The following is a 26806-nucleotide window of genomic DNA, read 5'->3' on the forward strand; positions in this document are numbered from 1 at the left end:
TATAATGTACCTGCCCTCTAAAGGTGGCTCACCTGTGCCATCTGGTATAACGTACCTACCCTCTACAGGTGGCTCACCTGTGCCGTCTGGTATAACGTACCTACCCTCTATAGGTGGCTCACCTGTGCCGTCTGGTATAACGTACCTGCCCTCTACAGGTGGCTCACCTGTGCCGTCTGGTATAACGTACCTACCCTCTACAGGTGGCTCACCTGTGCCGTCTGGTATAACGTACCTACCCTCTATAGGTGGCTCACCTGTGCCGTCTGGTATAACGTACCTACCCTCTATAGGTGGCTCACCTGTGCCGTCTGGTATAACGTACCTGCCCTCTATAGGTAGCTCACCTGTGCCATCTGGTACAATGTATCTACCCTCTATAGGTGGCTCACCTGTGCCGTCTGGTATAACGTACCTACCCTCTATAGGTAGCTCACCTGTGCCATCTGGTATAACGTACCTACCCTCTATAGGTGGCTCACCTGTGCCGTCTGGTATAACGTACCTACCCTCTATAGGTGGCTCACCTGTGCCGTCTGGTATAACGTACCTACCCTCTATAGGTGGCTCACCTGTGCCGTCTGGTATAACGTACCTACCCTCTATAGGTGGCTCACCTGTGCCGTCTGGTATAACGTACCTGCCCTCTATAGGTAGCTCACCTGTGCCATCTGGTATAACGTATCTACCCTCTATAGGTGGCTCACCTGTGCCGTCTGGTATAACGTACCTACCCTCTATAGGTGGCTCACCTGTGCCGTCTGGTATAACGTACCTACCCTCTATAGGTGGCTCACCTGTGCCGTCTGGTATAACGTACCTACTCTCTATAGGTGGCTCACCTGTGCCGTCTGGTATAGCATACCTGCTGGTGATTAGGGAAGTGTTTCATGGCTTCTAGCAGTAAGTGGGTGACATCGGCCAGGAGCTTCACAGGCATGCCGGCTGCTAGGTCCTGTTTGGTGAGGTTAAAGACACAGGCGCTGGCCGCGAGCTGCACGGGTAGGTTGGTGGGGTGGTTTCTCATGCCAACCACCACTAGCTGGAACATAAAGAGCAGAGATAAAGCAATGTTCCTGAGGGGCTATGTATGTACGCTATCGGACGCGTTACCTTCAGCATCTCAGGGTTGGCTTTCTCCATTATATGCGTTAGACTGAACAGGTGGAAGAGCGCCTCACGCACAAAGAAAGATCGCTCGCTATATCGGCGTAGAGCTTCTGCAATCTGCGTCTGATTGGCTTCTCCAGACACCTTTATGTACACACAGGGAAAGGAGTCACAGCAAGCTCATCAATATATACATACAATATACAGCGCATGTTCCAAAGCACGAACCTAACTTCCAGGCTGAGATATCACACGGGTAGACACTTCAAGCCTGCGCAGTAGTGATGTCACAGCGCCAATATAACTGTGTGTAATATATATATATATATATAGAGATAGCAGTTGTAAGTTGGCGCCCTTATATAGACCTTTAGTTATTGGGTCTGTGGGCCTTCGACAAGATTAGAAACAAATTCGAATAAAAGTAAAGTCCAAAATTTATAAACATTTATTTAAAAGTCTCTTTTTCCACAAGACAGTGGTGGATATTCCAGACCATAAAAAGTTCAGTGGTGCATTTCAAATATTTCAAGTTAGCAAACTGATGTCCCCAACGCGTTTAGTCCCTAAAGGGACTTCATCAGGGGTTTGCACATAGTGTTGACCAATTTCCACGACTTTCGAAAACTGGATATATTCCCAACCAGGTATTGTGACACAATATGATCTTTTATAGATCTTGAGGTTGTGGTTCTGGGAGCTTCCCTGTCAGATATTCTGATCAAGATCTGGGATTTTTGTTTTAGAGGTTATGACCGCATGCAGTGAAACGGATAACTCTGGACTTGTGGGGTTTGAGGATTACTCCAAAGAAAGATCCTGTGTTAGGTCTATCCCGATGGTGGGAATGTTTTAATTAAATATCAGCACTCTTCCCGTGTATATTTAAGGGCAGAGGATACCCCTCACGATATCATGTGCTATTCAGATTGTGGTTCTCCCTGTCTGTTAGGTCCATCTCATTTTAAGGCAAACCGATACAAATTCTAGGACAGGAGCAACCAGTACAGAGTTGTGGTTAGATCAAACAATTTGGTTTTCACCTTTTAGAGGTGTGAGCCAGTGTGAGGTTCAGAGGTTCCTGTCCTAGAATTTGTATCGGTAACGCGAAGTTTGCGGTCTATCAGATTGTTTGCCCATGTGGCTTATCATATATCGGGGAGACGGAGCGACCGTTCAAAGAGAGGATTGGCGCTCAGCGGTCTACCGGTAACCGGTGTGAGCAATCAACCAGTGGCGCGTCACTTTGTGGTGTTGAAGCATAATCTATCAACAATTCGATATAGGATGATAGATCATATACCGAGTTCCATTAGGAGTGGCAACTATGGTCTCCAACTTTTACATTGTGAGTCGCGGTGAATCCAGAGACGAGGACATTATCGCCACATGGATTAAATGAGCAATCTGGTATGTCCGTAATAATTAGTGTAAGAACTCATTGAAGCCTCAGTATGTATGCAGATTTCTTCCTGCGTCTGGATATGTAGCTATTAGTACCTGTAATATTTCATCTAATGATTGCAGCTTTTTAAGTAACAAGTGTAACCATGCTAGATGCGTTATTAGTTGTCATGGTGATGGGTAAACACACGATGCACACTGGTACTGGCATGCGGCCGTGCTATGTGTGACGTCATCAAACCGCGTCACCCGGATGGGTGCGTGGTCCCGCCAGGAGCGGCGTCTGCACTTGTGGGCTACTTACGGTATGTTTTAATGTTTTTTGATGCCTGATGAAAATAAGTAAATCGTATTGAAACGTTGCTATAATAAACCCGAAACGTTTCTATAAAGTAATGGAGTGCCGTGTGTGTATGTATATATATATATATATATATATATATATATATATATATATATATATATATATATATATATATATATATATATACACACAGGCTGGGAAACTGGCACTCAGAAGCAGAATAAAAAGTCCAATAATAAGTACAAAGGCTGGGGTGCCTTCCTGAGTCAATCCGGAGGTATAAGCATAATACAGGAACAAAGTGGAGGCGGCACTCGACAGACTGCATAAACAAGGGTCCTTTAATCCGACATGTTTTGGGGTTACCCCCCGTCGTCAGGGACAAACAGCTTGACAAACATAAAGTGCACAGTACACAGTATAAATAACCTGGTCGTGGAGGAATCCACCCGTGAACAGACCGTATACCAACAAAAAATTGAGCAATTCGATCAACTTCACACTCCTACGCTGCTGGCGGATCCTAAAACCAATTGGTTGCAGAAATTGCAAGAACAGATGGACCAATACAAAGCCAATTTATTGGCATTTAAACGTGAAAAATTATTGAAGGTCCAGGCGGACTATGACCAGAAACGCGTATATGACTGGTTAAATCCCAATCGCCCACAAGGAAGACCTAGGCCCTACCGCAAACGGAACCCTTATTCTCGAGGGGGTGCCGGTGATACAGGGGGCTCTAGCACCTCACAGAGCGATGGTGACTCAGGTCCCGTGGCCTCAGGAAGTGACAAGCGCCCTTTAGGGACCAAAACGAGGGCAATGCTGTTAAAAGACCCCACCACAACAGCAACAGGAGGACGCGGCGAGCAGGCCAAAACATCCGGCAAGCGAGGCAGCAAAACTCAAAAGGGCAAAAGGACTTAGTGTTCAATCTGTCATCAATCCCTTTGTCTGAGGAAGAAACATAAGTCCTAGCCAAGGGTTTATCTTTTATACCATATAAGCGTATGGACCCCTTCCAATGGAAGGTGGACACTTTCAGGCTGAATAGGTCTCTACGCCTCAAAGACCACTTTGGCAAACTGCCTGCTGCTGTTCTGTCTGGCCCTGAAGCTGCTATTATTCCTCCTAAATTGAAAAGGATAGCCCCCCGATCCAAATTTGACCCTCTGTCGACTAATCCAGCCGTAAAAACGTTTATTCGGCTGATGGAGCAACAAGGAGAGGACTTGCATCGGTCTACCTTGGGGACACCCAGATTTCAAAACCTCACCCCAGCCGAACAGCGGGCACTAAAAACACTATCGGCCCGTAAGGATATCATCATACGAGGGGCCGATAAAGGTGGGGCGGTGGTGGTCCTCGATGTAAACAATTACCGACAAGAATGTGATCGCCTCCTTAGTGATTCAAATACCTACGGTCTTTTGGACAAAGACCCAACTTGGGGGTATAAAGTGGAGTTGGACTCTATCCTTAGTGAAGCAGTTTGTGATGGACATATTTCAATTGAACTCAAACAGGCTTTGACAGTGGACTACCCTAGGGTGCCCCTGTTTTATTGTATCCCAAAGATACACAAAAGGTTTAAGGGACCCTCCTGGTCGACAGATCATTTCGGCCAGGGGGTCCCTTTACCATCCAGTATCGGTGTTTCTAGATAGCCTGCTCAATCCATGTGTTCAAGCGCTGCCCTCATACCTGAAGGACACTACTTCCCTGTTGGTTCTTTTGAGGGACCTACATCTCACTCGGGATCTTACTCAAATAACCTGTCTATGCACTGCGGATGTTACCAGCCTCTACACCTGTATCCCCCATGATGCAGGTGTAGAGGCGGTTAAACAGTTACTTGTCGATAATCCACTTTACCTTGGTCCACCAGTAGAGCTGTTTATTAAATTACTGCAACTAGTTTTAACTAGAAACTATTTTTTACATAATGGCAGGTTCTATATTCAGCAGTTGGGCGTGGCCATGGGGTCTGCAGTGGCTCCGGCCTACGCCAACACTTTTAAGTATGGGATCGAACAATCCCTATTTTTCCAAGGTAATGCATTGATAGATGGAGTGGTTTTATACCACCGTTATATCGACGACTTGTTGATTTTCTGGTCAAAAAACCCTGATCTTTTGAGAAATTTACTGTCAGACCATAATGCTACTGGCAGTGTTATTCAATTTACCTCTACTATTGACCCACACCAGGTTCAGTTCCTAGATGTTGATATTTCTATTCAGGCAGGGATTATTACAACAGCCCTGTTTACCAAGCCTACTGATAGGAACACTCTTTTACGCCACAACAGTTCACACCCCATGGCTGTCACACGAGGACTGCCATACTCGCAATTATTGCGGGTACGGCGAATCACCTCGGATGACACACAAGTGCCGGCCGCTTTGGATTCTATGGTCGATAAGTTTATCCAGAGGGGTTATCCCCGTTCTCTACTAAATCCCATCAGAGAAAAAGTTCTTCATACTAACAGGGATGATACCCTGTTAAGTAAACCCAGGCAGACCCAATTAGAGTCTTCTAAAAAATTTCCCTGGGTCAACAAATTTTCCCTGGACAGTAGACATACCACTGCACAAGCTAAGAAGTGGTGGCCCATAGTCTCCAGCGATAGGGACTTACCCCTATTACATAACACTAGTTTGATGCCCAGTTATTCTAGGCAGGCCAATTTGAAAGACCACCTGGTCAAATTGGATATTACTGGCTGGGACAAGGTAGCTCCATCTCATTTCCTAACTAGGAAAAATGGCTGTTACAGGTGTTTGGGGTGCCTGACTTGCAAAACATTGGTGGTGGGTGACAATTTCAAGCACCCCCACACCAACAGGATTTTTTCCATTAACTTTCCCCTTACATGTAGTTCTACATATGTTGTATACTTGCTAACGTGTCCCTGTGGGCTGTCCTATGTGGGGAAGACCCAGCGCCAGTTCAAGGAGCGCATGGCCCTGCATAGGACAGCCATCAATCAAGCTATACAATCTGGGTACAGTGATCAACCACTGGCCAGACATTGTGCGAGCCATAATCATCCTGTAGATAAAATACGATCCCTGATTATAGATCATGTCCCCAAATCATTGAGGGGTGGGAACAGGAATAAGGCTTTGCTACAGCGGGAGAGTCACTGGATCTACATCCTTGGGACACTGGCACCCAATGGTTTAAATGAGACCTTGGGGTTGCAGTGTTTCCTGTGATGTTTGGGTGGCTTTTTTATTTCCATCAGAGTATTATTATCATTTTTTCCTTTATTTTCAATTGAAAATATAGTGTTTTGTGGCTGTGTTTAACTGGTGTTGTTCTGGTTTTTTGTAACTGGTTAATAACCTTATAGTTGCATTTAGTGCAGGTGTGGTTTGCCCACACAAAGTGTTTATTTCCCTCGTGTTCCTTGTGAGGGAGGGCTCTTCACATTGGCACTTTAATGCAATGGGGATTATCTATTAATACTCATCTTTGTACATTTTGCGTATGTCTAGCATTATTTAGCATTACTTTTTCATGATAAATGTTGATAGTTGGTTTCTTTGTATATCCTATAACTGTTCACTTATTTTCTGTGCACTGTCGTATGTTCTAATGTACAACAGCAGTGTTTTATTTGTTTATATTCACAATTATGTTTCTTTTTCTGGTTTAATATTTGATTCATTTCTGTTTATTTTGGTATCTAGGTTACCGATGTTCTGCCGTCTGAGCGGCACTGTTTCCAAACCGGATGTCCGGTCCTGGCTGGCAACACGGAGTGGCGGGGGTTGGCGGAAGTCTGGCAGTATCACTATCTTGCCGCCCGCCAGCCTCGGAGCCGACGTATAGAGCCGTCAGGATGGCGTCACGGCGGGGGAACTGAGTGGCTCGGCTGTCGGGCGCGGGGGGACGACTGCAGCAGCGGGACCTTCCGGTCCACGCTGTTGGTGCGGCACGGACCTCTGCCCGGCAGGTGCAGAGAATCGGTAAGTGATTGATTGGTGGGGGCGGGTTTTGCATCTGATGTGGGGCTATTTATACTGTGTACTGTGCACTTTATGTTTGTCAAGCTGTTTGTCCCTGACGACGGGGGGTAACCCCGAAACATGTCGGATTAAAGGACCCTTGTTTATGCAGTCTGTCGAGTGCCGCCTCCACTTTGTTCCTATATATATATATATACACATACACACACACACACACACACTGCAACGTGTGACACTTGATGAATTATAACCCTCCTAACTGTAACATATAATAACCTCTCGTGCAGAGAGGGGATCAATCTACAGGGACGCATAGACATCTGCAGATTGAAAGCTAGGGAGCGGGGAAATCACTGGCTGCTGGCTATTGGGGCTCATCACCGCAGTGTTCATTCTAGCAGTCGCTATCTTTGATAACCCATGCAGTTCCTGTTCCCTGCCTGGGGTGTCGCTGTCTGCTGTAGTGTTTCTAACACAGATCTGGTTTGCATATCAGTGCTGATATACAGACCACACTGTGCTAGAAGCACTACAGCAGACTAGCAGGTAGGTACCGGGCGGGGCTGTGCAGCAGCGATATGGGCCATGAAAGGGGGGACCCAGCAGCACGCAGACTGTAGGCTACTATGGAGGGATGCCATCTTGCAGGTCTCAGGATCGCAGAGCAGACAGCAGATATGGGTACCCTCCCTATAATCCTAACGTTACATAATGAATGCGCCAAGCCTCCAATATCGGACATAAACCAACATCACAGTCAATGACAGCGTAGTCCCACCTTAACATGCTCATCTCCCGAGAGCAGCTCCGAGTAGCCGGCCTCCGTGGCCAGGAGACCCACGAACTGGATCTGAGGGCGCTGCGTGATGAAGGCCTCCACGGATTTATCCGTAACGTGCTTTCTCCCAGAGATGTCTAATGAGACCAAACCGCGCAGGATGTCTTTCTGCTCCAGCAGACGGCACGCTATGTCTGATGTGAACTGCTTGTCATCAGATATATCCAGGTGGGTGAGGTGCTTCAGTTCCCTAATCACTTCCAGGATCTGAGTGGTTGTCATCTTCAGACACTTCAGGTGGTGCATAGTGAGGGACTTGAGTCGGTCTTTGCAGCCCAGCAGTGCAGTAATGTCTGTTACCGAGGTGTTGGAAATGTCCAGGCTTTCCAGTCTAGGGAGGGAAGCCACGTCTGCCAGATCTTCATTATAGAACAGGACATTGGTGATGCTGAGGGCACGCAGTCCAGATAAGCGGCTAAAGCAGCGTTCATACGGGTCCTCCAGAGACAGAGTCAGAGAGTTCAGGATCAGGCACTGGAGGTTGTCCCTGATCCACTTGCTGCTACTAAGTCCGCTTATGATGTCTGTAATGGTTATGTCTGCATTAACACCAGTGGCATCCAGTTCCACCAGTTTGTGGTGGCAGAAGGCTCGGAGGAAGGCTACCGCTGAGATCTTAGCCTTGCGGATACAAGCTCGCTTCAGTCGCAGCTGGTTTCCTCGGAAAATACCTACTGTCACCTCGTTCAGCTGTCCTGCAGATAATGAGAAGAACACGGACTTATGCTGGCAGGAAGGGGACAACGGCAAGTCAGACACTACAGAACCCAGCACGTGGTGTTCTCCAACCTTCTACCAGTCACCACATGACACATGGTGTTCTTCTACCTCTACCAGTCACCACATGACACATGGTGTTCTCCTACCTCTACCAGTCACCACATGACACATGGTGTTCTCCAACCTTCTACCAGTCACCACATGGTGTTCTCCTACCTCTACCAGTCACCACATGGTGTTCTCCTACCTCTACCAGTCACCACATGGTGTTCTCCTACCTCTACCAGTCACCACATGGTGTTCTCCTACCTCTACCAGTCACCACATGACACATGGTGTTCTCCAACCTCTACCAGTCACCACATGAAACATGGTGTTCTCCTACCTCTACCAGTCACCACATGACACATGGTGTTCTCCTACCTCTACCAGTCACCACATGACACATGGTGTTCTCCTACCTCTACCAGTCACCACATGACACATGGTGTTCTCCTACCTCTACCAGTCACCACATGACACATGGTGTTCTCCTACCTCTACCAGTCACCACATGACACATGGTGTTCTCCTACCTCTACCAGTCACCACATGACACATGGGTCCTTATTCTGGTTCACTCGCAAAGGCAAATACCTTCACAAATGGACAAAACCATGTGCACTGCAGGTGGGGCAGATGTAACTTGTACCGGCCCGGCAAGTCAGACACTGTACAGAACACGGCACATGGCGTTTTCCAACCCTCTGCCAGTCACCGCATGCGTTCCGGCAAGTCAGACACTGTACAGAACACTAAAAGCAGAGGGGTAGGATATATACGCAAAGTCGCATATAACCAGAGAGCGACACACAATCGATTGTATGTGTGATAAAATTAATTTATTAATAAACTAACGTATAAAACTATACCAACAGTATAGGTAACATACCAGTATAGGTAACATACACATACATACACTGCTTTCAATTTGCGGTTGTCCTGGTAACCAATAGTTCCAAGGTTTGGGGAACACTCCTTTATGTAGTATATGACGATGTTTTCAGAATTGAGTGTCCTTAAGTGGAATTATATAGCAGCAAAAAGCTTTTGAAGACAGATGGAGAAAGGGGCCGATGCTGGAAGTCCACAGTGTTTCTTCAGAAGGAGAACCGCTGTACACTGCCAAAGTGGAGAAACGCGTCTGGTACATTCCAATCTACAGCTATCGCTGGTTGTGCCAGCGTAACCATCCGTATTTGCCGATCATTTGTGCTGCTTACTAACAAGAGTCTCCCCAGCGTCTGTAAGTGTTCTGCTCACAGCACTTGCCGGTGTCGGCTGAACAACAATAGAACCAACAGCCTGGGTGAGTCAGTACACACTGCCTAAAAACCTCAGCGTAATCCAACTCAGCTGATTGCCGAAGGCGGGCGGCTCGCTCCCTGCTGACTGTGACATCAGCGGGTCGTCATTAGGCGGCGACCGCTGGCGGGGTAGCTGGAGCTGTCTGCGGACAGTGTGGACTTCCAGCATCGGCCACTTTCTCCATCTGTCTTCAAAAGCTTTTTGCTGCTACAGTATATAATTCCACTTAAGGACACTCAATTCTAAAAACATCTTCATATACTACATAAAGGAGTGTTCCCCAAACCTTGGAACTATTGGTTACCAGGACAACCGCAAATTGAAAGCAGTGTATGTATGTGTATGTTACCTTTTCTTTTTAATATTTTTCAAAAGCCTATACTGTTGGTATAGTTTTATACGTTTGTTTATTAATAAATTAATTTTATCACACATACAATCGATTGTGTGTCGCTCTCTGGTTATATGCGATTTTGCGTATAGATATCCTACCCCTCTGCTTTTAGTGTTCCATGTAATAAATTATCCAGTTTGTTTCTTTGGGAGCAGCCGTAAGTCCTACTTTTTAGCAATACATTTTTCCAAGAGTAAATTTTAGTATTTGCACCCGATTGGTTCTTCTAGCCTAAGGTTTTTTAGTTTACTCTACAGAACACGGCACATGGTGTTCTCCAACCCTCTACCAGTCACCGCATGCATTCCGGCAAGTCAGACACTGTACAGAACACGGCACATGGCGTTCTCCAACCCTCTACCTGTCACTGCATGCATTCCGGCAAGTCAGACACTGTACAGAACACGGCACATGGCGTTCTCCAACCCTCTACCTGTCACTGCATGCATTCCGGCAAGTCAGACACTGTACAGAACACGGCACATGGCGTTCTCCAACCCTCTACCTGTCACTGCATGCATTCCGGCAAGTCAGACACTGTACAGAACACTGTCCATGGCGTTCTCCAACCCTCTACCTGTCACTGCATGCATTCCGGCAAGTCAGACACTGTACAGAACACGGCACATGGCGTTCTCCAACCCTCTACCTGTCACTGCATGCATTCCGGCAAGTCAGACACTGTGCAGAACACGGCACATGGCGTTCTCCAACCCTCTACCTGTCACTGCATGCATTCCGGCAAGTCAGACACTGTACAGAACACGGCACATGGTGTTCTCCAACCCTCTACCTGTCACTGCATGCATTCCGGCAAGTCAGACACTGTACAGAACACGGCACATGGCGTTCTCCAACCCTCTACCTGTCACTGCATGCATTCCGGCAAGTCAGACACTGTACAGAACACGGCACATGGCGTTCTCCAACCCTCTACCTGTCACTGCATGCATTCCGGCAAGTCAGACACTGTACAGAACACGGCACATGGAGTTCTCCAACCCTCTACCTGTCACTGCATGCATTCCGGCAAGTCAGACACTGTACAGAACACGGCACATGGAGTTCTCCAACCCTCTACCTGTCACTGCATGCATTCCGGCAAGTCAGACACTGTACAGAACACTGTCCATGGCGTTCTCCAACCCTCTACCTGTCACTGCATGCATTCCGGCAAGTCAGACACTGTACAGAACACGGCACATGGCGTTCTCCAACCCTCTACCTGTCACTGCATGCATTCCGGCAAGTCAGACACTGTACAGAACACGGCACATGGCGTTCTCCAACCCTCTACCTGTCACTGCATGCATTCCGGCAAGTCAGACACTGTACAGAACACGGCACATGGAGTTCTCCAACCCTCTACCTGTCACTGCATGCATTCCGGCAAGTCAGACACTGTACAGAACACGGCACATGGTGTTCTCCAACCCTCTACCTGTCATTGCAAGCGGTCTGGCAAGTCAGTCACTGTACAGAACATGGCATATGGTGTTCTCCAACCCTCTACCTGTCACCACATACAGTACGGCAAGTCAGACACTGTACAGAACACTGCCCATGGCATTCTCCAACCCTCTACCTGTCACTGCATGCATTCCGGCAAGTCAGACACTGTACAGAACACGGCACATGGCGTTCTCCAACCCTCTACCAGTCACCGCATGCATTCCGGCAAGTCAGACACTGTACAGAACACGGCACATGGCGTTCTCCAACCCTCTACCTGTCACTGCATGCATTCCGGAAAGTCAGACACTGTACAGAACACGGCACATGGCGTTCTCCAACCCTCTACCTGTCACTGCATGCATTTCGGCAAGTCAGACACTGTACAGAACACGACACATGGCATTCTCCAACCCTCTACCTGTCACTGCATGCATTCCGGCAAGTCAGACACTGTACAGAACACGGCACATGGCGTTCTCCAACCCTCTACCAGTCACAGCACATGGCACGTGATGTTCTCCAACCATCTACCAGTCATTGCAAGCGGTCTGGCAAGTCAGTCACTGTACAGAACATGGCATATGGTGTTCTCCAACCCTCTACCTGTCACCACATACAGTACGGCAAGTCAGACACTGTACAGAACACTGCCCATGGCATTCTCCAACCCTCTACCTGTCACTGCATGCATTCCGGCAAGTCAGACACTGTACAGAACACGGCACATGGCGTTCTCCAACCCTCTACCAGTCACCGCATGCATTCCGGCAAGTCAGACACTGTACAGAACACGGCACATGGCGTTCTCCAACCCTCTACCTGTCACTGCATGCATTCCGGAAAGTCAGACACTGTACAGAACACGGCACATGGCGTTCTCCAACCCTCTACCTGTCACTGCATGCATTTCGGCAAGTCAGACACTGTACAGAACACGACACATGGCATTCTCCAACCCTCTACCTGTCACTGCATGCATTCCGGCAAGTCAGACACTGTACAGAACACGGCACATGGCGTTCTCCAACCCTCTACCAGTCACAGCACATGGCCTGGCAAGTCAGACACTACAGAACACGGCACATTGTGTTCTCCAACCATCTACCAGCCACCACATGGCACGTGATGTTCTCCAACCATCTACCAGTCATTGCAAGCGGTCTGGCAAGTCAGTCACTGTACAGAACATGGCATATGGTGTTCTCCAACCCTCTACCTGTCACCACATACAGTACGGCAAGTCAGACACTGTACAGAACACGGCACATGGCGTTCTCCAACCCTCTACCAGTCACCGCATGCATTCCGGCAAGTCAGACACTGTACAGAACACGACATATGGCATTCTCCAACCCTCTACCTGTCACTGCATGCATTCCGGCAAGTCAGACACTGTACAGAACACGGCACATTGCGTTCTCCAACCCTCTACCAGTCACCGCATACAGTACAGCAAGTCAGACACTGAACAGAACACTGTCCATGGCGTTTTCCAACCCTCTACCTGTCACTGCATGCATTCCGGCAAGTCAGACACTGTACAGAACACTGCCCATGGCATTCTCCAACCCTCTACCAGTCACCGCATACAGTACGGCAAGTCAGACACTGTACAGAACACGGCACATGGCATTCTCCAACCCTCTACCAGTCACCGCATACAGTACGGCAAGTCAGACACTGTACAGAACACTGCCCATGGCGTTCTCCAACCCTCTACCTGTCACTGCATGCATTCCGGCAAGTCAGACACTGTACAGAACACGGCACATGGCGTTCTCCAACCCTCTACCTGTCACTGCATACAGTATGGCAAGTCAGACACTACAGAACACGGCACATGGCGTTCTCCAACCCTCTACCAGTCACCGCATGCATTCCGGCAAGTCAGACACTGTACAGAACACGGCACATGGCGTTCTCCAACCCTCTACCTGTCACTGCATGCATTCCGGCAAGTCAGACACTGTACAGAACACGGCACATGGCGTTCTCCAACCCTCTGCCAGTCACCGCATACAGTACGGCAAGTCAGACACTGTACAGAACACGGCACATGGCGTTCTCCAACCCTCTACCTGTCACTGCATGCATTCCGGCAAGTCAGACACTGTACAGAACACTGCCCATGGTGTTCTCCAACTCTCTACCAGTCACAGCACCAGGCCCGGCAAGCCAGAAACAATAGAACAAGGCACATTGTGTTCTCCAACCCTCTACCAGTCACCACACATGATCCAGCAAGTCAGACAATACCAAACCTTGCAAATTATGTTATCCAACCCTCTAACAGTCACCGCACATGGCCAGACAAGTCAGACATTCCATTCCATGGCATTCTCCAACCCTCTACCAGTCACTGCAAGCATTTCGGTAAGTCAGAGACTACAGAACCCAGCACATGGCATTCTCCAACCCTCGACCAGTCACTGCAAGCATTTCAGTAAGTCAGAGACTACAGAACCCAGCACATGGCATTCTCCAACCCTCTACCAGTCACAGCACATGGCCTGGCAAGTCAGACACTACAGAACACGGCACATGGTGTTCTCCAACCATCTACCAGCCACCACATGGCACGTGATGTTCTCCAACCATCTACCAGTCATTGCAAGCGGTCTGGCAAGTCAGTCACTGTACAGAACATGGCATATGGTGTTCTCCAACCCTCTACCTGTCACCGCACGCGGTCTGGCAAGTCAGACACTGTACAGAATATAAGAATACAGAAGTCAAAGACAAAATTGCCTCTGACTGAGCGCTTTAATCTGTTTTTGCTTCCTTATAGCAGCTGCTTAGATGGGGTGGGTCAGTCCCCAAGAAAATCAAGGCGAGAGAGAAAAGTTGTAAGCAGCGCTTTATATTAATAATGGGTGAATCAATTATGTTAAAAAAGAACACATTTAATGTAATACAAAAAAATAATGGCAATGGATATACATTTAAAAACAATATAAAATCCAGATCTCACATGGTTGGGAATGTCCACAATCGAAATACGTATGACCTGTACTGTCCTCACAGTCAATGGTACCTATGAATGGCAAGGTCCAAAAAGAAAGGTGACCTTTGCAGGATGAGTGTGATGGTTGAGGGAGTGGCTGATGTGGGAGCCTGTGAGGACAGTACAGGTCATATACGTATTTCGATTGTGGACATTCCCAACCATGTGAGATCTGGATTTTATATTGTTTTTAAATGTATATCCATTGCCATTATTTTTTTGTATTACATTAAATGTGTTATTTTTTAACATAGTTGATTCACCCATTATTAATTTAAAGCGCTGCTTACAACTTTTCTCTTTCCACTGTGCAGAATATAGCACATGGTGTTCTCCAACCCTCTACCAGTCTACCGCATTGCGTTCCGGCAAGTCAGACACTACAGAATCCGGCACATGGTGTTCTCCAACATACATTTGCGCAATTATATGTAACCAATATCTCTGAATTCTATTATTATGTAGTGTTCTAGACTGGTTACTATACCAATCAGTGAGCTGGGAGAAACCATGTATTGTTACTTACTCAGTATAACCCCTCCTCCCATGCACCTGAGTGGTATTACTAAGCTAATTGAGCGCCTGCCACTAGCTATGTGTAGTTTGTGAGAGGCAGAAGGGAGCCCACATTAGGAGGAGATGTGGGTCCTGATATGCCACAAGGAGTAGTCTGGGGTTGCTCCAAGGTAGGTAGCTCTTAGTTTAGATATATTTAAGGAAGGAGCCTATCATTATCATGTGGCTCCTTGCTGGATAATCGTAGACCCAATTTAGGGTAACGGTGGTGTGGGGTGCGATGCCCCTGGTCTGGTTTGGCGGCTCTAGTGTGGCACATCTTTACATTATATTAACACTATTTTTTTCTCACTAACATTTTCTTTAATATTTTAATTACATTTCTTTTTTTTTTTCTTCTCTCTCTCTCACATCTATATACAGCTTTGGCTTCTTATAACTAATCCTTATTAACACTATAGTATTACCCCTCCTCCCATGCACCTGAATGGTATTACTAAACTAATTGAGCACCTGCCACTAGCTATGTGTACAATTTGTTCTCTAACCATCTACCCAGTCACCACATGGCACGTGGTGTTCTCCAACCATCTACCCAGTCACCACATGCCACGTGGTGTTCCCCAACCATCTACCAGTCACCACATGGCACGTGGTGTTCCCCAACCATCTACCCAGTCACCACATGGCACGTGGTGTTCTCCAACCATCTACCAGTCACCACATGGCACGTGGTGTTCTCCAACCATCTACCAGTCACCACATGGCACGTGGTGTTCCCCAACCATTTACCCAGTCACCACATGGCACGTGGTGTTCTCCAACCATCTACCAGTCACCACATGGCACATGGCGTTCTCCAACCATCTACCAGTCACCACATGGCGCATGGTGTTCTCCAACCATCTACCAGTCACCACATGGAACATGGTGTTCTCCAACCATCTACCCAGTCACCACATGGCACGTGGTGTTCTCCAACCATCTACCAGTCACCGCACACGGTCAGATAGCCCCAGCTTAGTGTTATAATTACAGTATATAACTTTTTGTTTGAAGTATGTATATGAAATTCTGTAAGCATGTGCAACCTGGAAAAATACTATGCATGAGAAACCTGGCCCACCCAGTTTGAAATGTAACCATGGAACCTCCACCCACATTCCAAGTGTCATCCCCCAGGCTCCCTTCCACAGCTTCCACACAATAAATCCAGGTTTAAGCACATAAACATTGGCCCTTATTCTGGTTCACTCACAAAGACAAATTCCTTCTCAAATGGACAAAACCATGTGCACTGCAGGGGAGGGGGTGGGGGGGCAGATGTAACATATGCAGAGAGAGATAGATTTGGGTGTTATTTTGTTTCTGTGCAGGGAAAATACTGGTGGCTTTATTTGTACACTGCAATATAGATCTCACCTTGAAGTAAATCCCACCCAAATCTAACTCTCTCTGCACAAGTTACATCTGCCCCACCTGAGAAGGAATTTGCCTTTGCGAGTGATCCCGAATAAGGGCTACTAATCGCTGACAATATGCTAAGTGTTGTGCATTAGTAATGGGCACCGGGCTTATACTGGGAGCGTATTATTCAGGTAAAGATGTATGAATACGTAAAGTAGAATGATACAGGCAGGTAAACTACTCATGGGGAGCCCAGCCCCTGGCCGACAGATGTGAAGGCCTTCTCTACCGCTGACAAAGCTGCACCACAACGCACATGTGATACAGGACAGTCACAGCATTAGGGAACACGGATAAAGGGCAGAATGTAGATTACTCTGCATGGCCATAGTCCACAGCAGCCGATCGGCAACCTCCTGGGGAAACACAGCGGCATCTTGCAGGCAGAAGGTTCCATCGGGCCTCTCCCGGCAAAACTTTTCCAGGTGAGAGCTTAAGTAATGCAGAGTGATGTCAATCAGGGATTTGGGAGAGGCTTCCTCCTGCAGGAGAGAAACAGGATCATGTACAAGACTCATCAGCACTTACCCAACCAGGGGGCAGATGAACACATATACCCCTTGCTGAATCGCTCCCGGGATTTGGACATGGGTCCGTCCTGGGAGCGACCAGGCATTTGCAAGGTTCAGCTCCCCACAGCCACCTGGAATTTGCTAGGTCGCTGAGGTCAGACAGGAGCGGGGAAACGCAGAGGATGTGGTCTTCAAGTACTGTCTCCTCTATAGTATGAACGGGATCCAGGTCGCTCGACCCGGGTTACCCATTTACACTGTACAGCAACCCGGGTCCGACCCAGGATTAACCCTGGGAAATTTGAAAAGACCCTTTCACACTGCACAGAGACCCGGGATGTGAAAGGGATATACTGGGGAATTCAATTAGCAGGAGTAAATTACCACAACTAACTGATCTTGCTGCCACCGTCGTTATCCTGTGGTCGAATGACGATGACATCATTTGACCGCGCCGCCTGGCTTGACGCCGACGGACATGAACAGGACCTAGAGGTCTCGAAACGTTGGCAAACCTGCGAGCTGTGTATTTTGTTTGAGTGCTGCCGCCCCCACATCTGCCTCCATTGCATCAGTTTGAGGAGTGCCGTCCCAGGTCATGTATGTATGTATGTATGTATGTATGTATGTATATCTCCCCAATATTCCTATGCGCGCTAATATATTACAATTAGTGTAACAGAATATTCCCTAATTCTGAGGCAGCCTGGAATGGGATCATTGGATGGGTGTGGTATAACTCACTGACAGCCGGGATCCCGACAGTCATTATCCCGACTGCCTGGCCTCAGACAGCGTGGCCAGCGCAACAAAGCCCCTTGCGGGCTCGCTGCGCTCGCCACGCTGCGGGCACGGTGGCGAGCTATGCTCCCCACCTATTCTATTCTCCCTCTATGGGGGTCGTGGACCACCATAGCCGTCCGGCACCCGGTATATGTGAGCAGAGAGAACGGCTGCATGTGACAGGCACGCTACGCTCCCCACCTATTCTATTCTCCCTCTATGGGGGTCGTGGACCCCCACGAGGGAAAATATCCGCCGGCCATCCGTCTGGGATTTAACAGTCGGGATCCCGACGTCGGGTTAATGACTGTCGGGATCCCATCCGGCACCCCATTGGATAGACAGTAACTAAGTCGACAAGAATTAGTGTTACATCACTAGGTGACATGCATGAAGGTCGACAAGGGTTGAGTCATTGGGTCGACACAAGCATTAGGTAGTCATGGGGAAGGTTGACAGTTAAAAAGTCGACATGGGGTTTTTCCCGAATTTCGACACACTGGACATGGACACAGAAGCGCTGCGCTCGCAATGCGTCGGGCACGGTGCCTCGCCATGCTTCGGGCACACTATTTTATTCTCCCAACACGCCCTAGTGGATGTCAGGGCATGAAATACCGCCTGTCGGCACATGTCGGCTCAAACAAGTGAAAAACCCCATGTTGACCTTTTGACTGTCGACATTATGCTTGTGTCGAACTAACCCATGTCGACCTAGTTACGTATCCTGGCAGCCTAACCAATCAATTCCCTGAAGGCTGGGAAAAATATGACAACAATAGCGGTTGTGTCGCCTGTAATTATTACAGTACCCACAGGAAGTACAACAACCAGTGAGACAAGGAGAAGTCCAATCGTGTTCTATCGGTATATCAGTACACAGTATACAGTGAGATGACAGTATACCGAAGACATATACAAATACAACAAGATTGGACTTTAATATTGTACTTTATGTGTATACTGTAAATAGCCAGAACCACTATTGATAGATATTATATACACATACACACATATCTATATATATATATTTGGAAAGAAATATGGAACTCGGCGATCTGTGCTACGTATATATGGCATACAGTATATAGCACAGATCGCTGAGTTCCATATTTCTTTCCAAATACCTTTCCTCCTATACAGACGGTCCACCACCGTCCGCTCTTGGACTCGTGCAGACGCCCATTACAAGTGGGAAGTGCATAACATTAATTTAAGGACACCACCCCCATATCCTTCTGTGTGCTATATCCTATTTTGTGTATATATATATATATATATATATATATATATATATATATATATATATATATATATATATGACTTTGTCGTCAGGTTACCTGCCACGAGTGCCCCACCGCAAGTCTTCTATATCCGTTTTGTGCTGGCACCGGCGTAGCTGCATTTTTGTCACAAGGAGTGCCAATCTCTCTCTCTCTCTCTCCCCATATATATATATATATATATATAAAAATATATAATTTGTATCACTTTACACACCATTCCCTGCCATCCTGTATGACTAATCATGTTATCCTGCCAGGCTGCACATGTATGGCTCAACATGCTAGGCTGTACATGTATAACTCATGTTATCCTGCCAGCCTGTACATGTACAACTTATCATGCTAGCCTGTACATATATGACTACTCATTTTATCCTGCAAGTATGTACATGTATGACTCATCATGCTAGCCTGTACATGTGAGACTAATCATGTTCTCCTGCCAGCTTGGCTCCTACTGCTATCCTGCCTGCCTGTACATGTATGACTCATTATGTTACCCTGTACATGTATGACTCCTAATGCTATCATGCCAGTCTGTACATGTTTGACACATGCTAGCCTGTATATGTATGACTCTTCATGTTCTCCTGCCAGGCTGTACATGTATGATTCATCATGCTAGCCTGTACATGTATAACTAATTATGTTATCCTGCCAGCCTGTACATGTATGACTCCTAATGCTATCATGCCACTCTGTACATTTTTGAGTCATCATGCTAGCCTGTACATGTATGACACCACACATCACCCTGCTGTCCTGTACAAACATGTATGACACCACACGTCACCCTGTTGCCCCCTGTACATGTATGACACCACACGTCACCCTGCTGCCCCCTGTACATGTATGACACCACACGTCACCCTGCTCCCCCTGTACATGTATGACACCACACGTCACCCTGCTGCCCCTGTACATGTATGACACCACACGTCACCCTGCTGCCCCCTGTACATGTATGACACCACACGTCACCCTGCTGCCCCCTGTACATGTATGACACCACACGTCACCCTGCTCCCCCTGTACATGTATGACATCACACGTCACCCTGCTCCCCCTGTACATGTATGACACCACACGTCACCCTGCTCCCCCTGTACATGTATGACACCACACGTCACCCTGCTCCCCCTGTACATGTATGACACCACACGTCCCCCTGCTGCCCCTGTACATGTATGACACCACACGTCACCCTGCTCCCCCTGTACATGTATGACACCACACGTCACCCTGCTCCCCCTGTACATGTATGACACCACACGTCACCCTGCTCCCCCTGTACATGTATGACACCACACGTCACCCTGCTGCCCCCTGTACATGTATGACACCACACGTCACCCTGCTGCCCTATACATGTATGACACCACACGTCACCCTGCTGCCCCCTGTACATGTATGACACCACACGTCACCCTGCTCCCACTGTACATGTATGACACCACACGTCACCCTGCTCCCCCTGTACATGTATGACACCACACGTCCCCCTGCTCCCCCTGTACATGTATGACACCACACGTCCCCCTGCTGCCCCTGTACATGTATGACACCACACGTCACCCTGCTCCCCCTGTACATGTATGACACCAAACGTCACCCTGCTCCCCCTGTACATGTATGACACCACACGTCACCCTGCTCCCCCTGTACATGTATGACACCACACGTCACCCTGCTGCCCCTGTACATGTATGACACCACACGTCACCCTGCTGTCCCCTGTACATGTATGACACCACACGTCACCCTGCTCCCCCTGTACATGTATGACACCACACGTCACCCTGCTGCCCCTGTACATGTATGACACCACACGTCACCCTGCTGCCCCTGTACATGTATGACACCACACGTCACCCTGCTGTCCCCTGTATATGTATGACACCACACGTCACCCTGCTGCCCCCTGTACATGTATGACACCACACGTCACCCTGCTCCCCCTGTACATGTATGACACCACACGTCACCCTGCTCCCCCTGTACATGTATGACACCACACGTCACCCTGCTGCCCCTGTACATGTATGACACCACACGTCACCCTGCTGCCCCTGTACATGTATGACACCACACGTCACCCTGCTCCCCCTGTACATGTATGACACCACACGTCACCCTGCTGCCCCTGTACATGTATGACACCACACGTCACCCTGCTGTCCCCTGTACATGTATGACACCACACGTCACCCTGCTGCCCCCTGTACATGTATGACACCACACGTCACCCTGCTGCCCCTGTACATGTATGACACCACACGTCACCCTGCTGCCCCTGTACATGTATGACACCACACGTCACCCTGCTGTCCCCTGTACATGTATGACACCACACGTCACCCTGCTGCCCCCTGTACATGTATGACACCACACGTCACCCTGCTCCCCCTGTACATGTATGACACCACACGTCACCCTGCTCCCCCTGTACATGTATGACACCACACGTCACCCTGCTGCCCCTGTACATGTATGACACCACACGTCACCCTGCTGCCCCTGTACATGTATGACACCACACGTCACCCTGCTCCCCCTGTACATGTATGACACCACACGTCACCCTGCTGTCCCCTGTACATGTATGACACCACACGTCACCCTGCTGCCCCCTGTACATGTATGACACCACACGTCACCCTGCTGCCCCTGTACATGTATGACACCACACGTCACCCTGCTGCCCCTGTACATGTATGACACCACACGTCCCCCTGCTCCCCTGTACATGTATGACACCACACGTCACCCTGCTGTCCCCTGTACATGTATGACACCACACGTCCCCCTGCTCCCCCTGTACATGTATGACACCACACGTCACCCTGCTGCCCCTGTACATGTATGACACCACACGTCACCCTGCTCCCCCTGTACATGTATGACACCACACGTCACCCTGCTGCCCCCTGTACATGTATGACACCACACGTCACCCTGCTCCCCCTGTACATGTATGACACCACACGTCACCCTGCTGCCCCCTGTACATGTATGACACCACACGTCACCCTGCTGCCCCTGTACATGTATGACACCACACGTCACCCTGCTGCCCCTGTACATGTATGACACCACACGTCACCCTGCTCTCCCTGTACATGTATGACACCACACGTCACCCTGCTGCCCCTGTACATGTATGACACCACACGTCCCCCTGCTGCCCCTGTACATGTATGACACCACACGTCACCCTGCTGCCCCTGTACATGTATGATGTATTTGTCGGCTGCATGACGTCACACATATGCAGCTACATGCTAAGCACACGTATGTGTGTGATCAGGGTACGTACCATGGCGGCTTCCGGCGGCTCGGGCCCCGGCGCACCACGGGCTGCAGGAGGCGGGCGGGCGGGAGGAGGAGCCCGGGGAGGAGGCCGGGAAGGGAACGCGTTGCCAGGTAACCGCTCTTAAAGGAGCCGCACATCACTGGCGGGGGGTACAAGCAGGGCAGCAGGCAGGCATGTCATATTATGGGATAGCTATGATTCTCAGTGGCTGGCTACACCTACGCTTCCCTGGTACTGTGCCCTTTGCAGGCCGCAGTGTCCCCCTCTGTGGACCGCTGTGTGTGTGTCCGCCCAATGCAGACCACAGTGCCAATCCCCACCCCCGCAGACTGCAGTGACTCCCCTCCAACAGCCCACAGTGTCCCCTACACTTCCCTGGCACTGTCTGTGACCTATGCAGGCTGCAGTGTCTTCGCAACCCACCCCCCTACAGGCCTCAGTGTCCCCCTCTGTGGACCGCTGGCTGTGTGTGTCCACCCACTGAAGGCCACAGTGCCAATCCCCACCCCCGCAGACTGCTGTGCCCCCGCAATGTCCCCTACGCTTCCCTGGTACTGTGACCTATGCAGGCCTCCTTGTGTGGATTGCTGTCCCCCCCCCTTTCCGCAGTGTCCGCACACTGCAGGCCACAGTTAGGGTGACCAACTCATCCCTTTAATCCGGGACACATATTAATTACACAGGTTCTGTGCCAGTTTAAAACCAGGTGAAATGGAGTCTTGTGGTGTGGCAGTTTAAAACCAGGTGAAAGCCAGCCACAGAACCTGTGTAATTAATATGTGTCCCGGATTAAAGGGATGAGTTGGTCACCCTAGCCACAGTGCCAATCCTCACCCCCGCAGACTGCAGTGCCTCCCCCCCCCCCGCAATGTCCCCTACGCTTCCCTGGTACTGTGACCTATGCAGGCTGCAGGGTCTTCGCAACCCACCCCCCTACAGGCCTCAGTGTCCCCCTCTGTGGACCGCTGGCTGTGTGTGTGTCCACCCACTGAAGGCCACAGTGCCAATCCCCACCCCCGCAGACTACTGTGCCCCCACCCCCCCCCCCCCCCCCCGCAATGTCCCCTACGCTTCCCTGGTACTGTGACCTATGCAGGCCTCCTTGTGTGGATTGCTGTCCCCCCCCCTTTCCGCAGTGTCCGCACACTGCAGGCCACAGTGCCAATCCTCACCCCCGCAGACTGCAGTGCCTCCCCCCCAACAGTCCACAGTGTCCCCTACGCTTCCCTGGCACTGTTCCCCCCAGGCAACAGTGTCCTCCATGCAGGAAGCAGTGTCATCGCCCCCCTGCGCATGCAGATTGCAGTGTTCCCTCCCGCATTCCCATTCTGCAGTGTCTCCCACCAACAGGCCGCAATGTCTTTCCACCCAGGTCGCAGTGTCGTCATCCTCCACCCTGCAGTGTCCCCCTGCATTGGCCGCAGAGTCTTTCCCCCAGCAATGTCCCATCCCTCCAACAGGCCGCAGTGTGTCTTTCCCTCCAGGCCACAGTGTGTGTGTCACCCGCAGACTGTAGTGTCCCCCCCCCCCCCACCACACACACACACACACAGGCCGCAGTGTCTTTCCCCCCTAGGCCACAGTGACTCACCACACAGGCTGCAGTGTCCCTCCAGGCGGCAGTGTCTTTCCCTCCAGGCCGCAGTGTCCCCTACACTTCCCTGGCACTGTCCTCCCCTCAGGCTGCAGTGTCCCCCATGCAAGTAACAGTGCCATCCCCCTCAGCAGACCACAGTGTCTCTCCCCCCCTCAAACCATTAAGTCAGATAGAACCTGAAATATCTGACTGGGAAGAGCAATTAACAGGCTTGGGTGGGGACCACTGCTTTAAAATCAGTGGCCGATTTTTAAAATTCTTGTACCCATGGAAAGAGGGGATCCTCAGCTTTCAGCTGCATCACTGGGGCTAGCACCTTTTTTAGATGGCCAATAGCTGGAATCTGGCGTAGCTATGGCTCCGCAGCCCCCGCGGTGGTGGGGAGGCGCAGGGAACATTTGGGCGCCAGGGGTCTGCGGGGCTATAGTTACCCGCTGCTGTCTTGCCTGCCGTGATAGTCCAGTGTCTCTCCGTCTCCCGGGGGCCGGCGCCAGCGGCCAGCTCCTGCTGCTATAATGAAGCCATTTTGTAAGAGTCAGTTTTCATTATAACAGCAGGAGCCGGCGACGGGACCGTGACCGCAGATTCGGCCGGGCAGGCAGGTACGGGCATGGGGGGGGGGGGGGAGGTGCAGAGGGGAGGTGGGCGCCGAAAAATTTGCGGCGGGGGGGGGGGGGGGGCGCATAAAAGGTAGTTACGCCACTGGCTGGAATGCTATTCGCCTAGGGCTATACATACTGCACAGCTTCTATAGATGGCTGTGGTTATACCCACTATGTCCACTAGGTGGTGATAGAGGCATGTTATTATAAGTGTATCCAGCACAGAGCTACTGTATATACAGGGAGAGGCCCCAGACTGCGCACCCTATTATTATTATTATTATTATATTTATAATAATTTTATTTATAAGGCGCCACAAGTGTTTTGCAGCGCCGTACAAAGGAACAATACAGGGAGACAAAGCTTGGCATAACATTGAATAAATAACAAAAATACAGTACAAATAAAGAGCGCCACAGTTCAATACACATTACAGCTTAAATGTAAGTAGTGAGGGCTCAACCAACATACAACTAGAGGCTAGAGGCCAATGATGGAGGTGAGTATGCAGACGAAGATGGTCACTGAGTGTTGGAGTAAAGGAGAGCTGTGAGTGACATGTGAAGAGAAGTGGGCTTTGACAACAGGAGGGAAGAGGGCCCTACTCGGAGGAGCTTACAATCTAGTAGGAAGGGGATACAGACAGATTACAAGAGGTGCAAGCGAGGGGGTGGTGGTTAGATAGCAGGATGTAAACAGGCAAGGGGTCGGAGAACCAGCTGGTTTATGCAGTGGAAAGGTATGCTTTGATGAATAGGTGAGTTTTCAGTGCCCGTTTGAAGCTTTGCAAGGTCGGGGAGAGTCTAATGGAGCGAGGGAGTGCGTTCCACTGAAGGGGTGCAGCACGGGCAAAGTCCTGTACTCTAGCATGGGAAGCAGTGATCAGGGTGGAGGAGAGACGACAGTCGTCAGCCGACCGTAGAGGGCAGGAGGGTGTATGAATGGAGATGAGGTTAGAGATATATGGAGCAATGAAATTAGAGATGGCCCTGTATGATGTACCCTATTACCCCTGTCCCATCACAACTTAAACCCAGGTTATTGTTGGGTTACTGGACACAGGTCAAGGCGCGGTGTGAAAGCACCAAACCTAATAACATAATAACTCCCAGCATGCCACTCTCCAGGAGGGACACAATGCTCTGTTCCTGGAATTCCCTCTTTATTTCGGATTGCCAGCACCTGTTTTGCACAGGCACCAGACAGGCATTTCACCACAGGTGATGATAAGAATGAATGAAGGGAGAAGTCCAGGAATAGAGCATTGTGTCCTAGGGGCCACGCTTGGAGCCTCCTCCATAGTGTGAACGAATCCAGGGTTGCATGACCCAGGTTACCCATTTATTTTAACACAGATTGGAATGCCAGGTTGCTGGACCCGGGTTATAGGATTTGGTGCTTTCACACCGCACAGAGACCAGCAATAACCCCGGTGAAGGATGCCGTGTGAAAGGGCTGTAAGAAGGGTGTATAATGGGTGACACAGGTTTACTCTATGTAATGAGAGGCTCATTGTGTCACATATATAACTTACCCACCACATCCAGGTAATCTCATCGGGTAAGCCCCTAACATTCTAAATGCGCCTGGGGTGTGGGACACCCCTAAAACCATCCCAGCTAACCCTAACTAGGCACATCCCTAACTACCAGTCCATGCCCCCTTATTTAAGTGTAAGAGTGTTGGATAGATAGATGGGAATTATACTCACCGATAATTCCATTTCTTCCTAGAGATCCCATGGCAACCATAACACTGGGATATTCCCCTCCTCCTTCTAGATTAGACAGGACTTTTTTCAGGGACCACCCACGTTGGGTAAAACAGTCTGCTTCTCCCTCATCCTTGTGTCTTTCGAGTGTCCCTGAAAAACACCATCAGTGTGCATACACTGCACCACCATCAGTGTGCATACACTGCACCAGCATCAGTTTGCATACACTGCACCACCATCAGTGTTATTACACTGCCCCACCATCAGTGTTATTACACCGCACAAACCATCAGTGTTATTACACTGCACCACCATCAGTGTGCATACACTGCACCACCATCAGCGTTATTACACTACACCACCATCAGTGTTATTACACTGCACCACCATCAGTGTCCATACACTGCACCACCATCAGTGTTTTTACACTGTACCACCATCAGTGTGCATACACTGCA

At 49.4% G+C, this 26806-nt stretch overlaps 1 protein-coding gene across 3 annotated transcripts in view; it reads right to left on the reverse strand.

The window, feature by feature from the left end:
• The window catches only part of ZYG11B (zyg-11 family member B, cell cycle regulator), a 151858-nt gene extending 125486 nt beyond the window's left edge, over positions 1 to 26372 (reverse strand). For 2 of the 3 annotated variants that reach the window (XM_083157926.1, XM_083157924.1), the window contains exons 1-5: positions 26346 to 26372; positions 16857 to 17022; positions 7578 to 8332; positions 1114 to 1254; positions 866 to 1042 (exon numbers count right to left, since the gene is read on the reverse strand). In XM_083157926.1, the coding sequence (XP_083014052.1) occupies positions 866 to 1042; positions 1114 to 1254; positions 7578 to 8332; positions 16857 to 17022; positions 26346 to 26357 (1251 nt within the window). In that variant the 5' untranslated portion in view covers positions 26358 to 26372. Of the gene's footprint in view, positions 1 to 865; positions 1043 to 1113; positions 1255 to 7577; positions 8333 to 16856; positions 17023 to 22437; positions 22589 to 26345 lie in introns of those variants that run through there. The other variant, XM_083157925.1, reaches the window with a different exon arrangement.
• Positions 26373 to 26806: the final 434 nt, after the last annotated feature.

The sequence above is a fragment of the Crinia signifera genome, chromosome 8 (genome assembly GCF_055691185.1).
Source record: "Crinia signifera chromosome 8, ASM5569118v1, whole genome shotgun sequence".
In the NCBI taxonomy this organism is placed as follows: domain Eukaryota; kingdom Metazoa; phylum Chordata; class Amphibia; order Anura; family Myobatrachidae; genus Crinia; species Crinia signifera.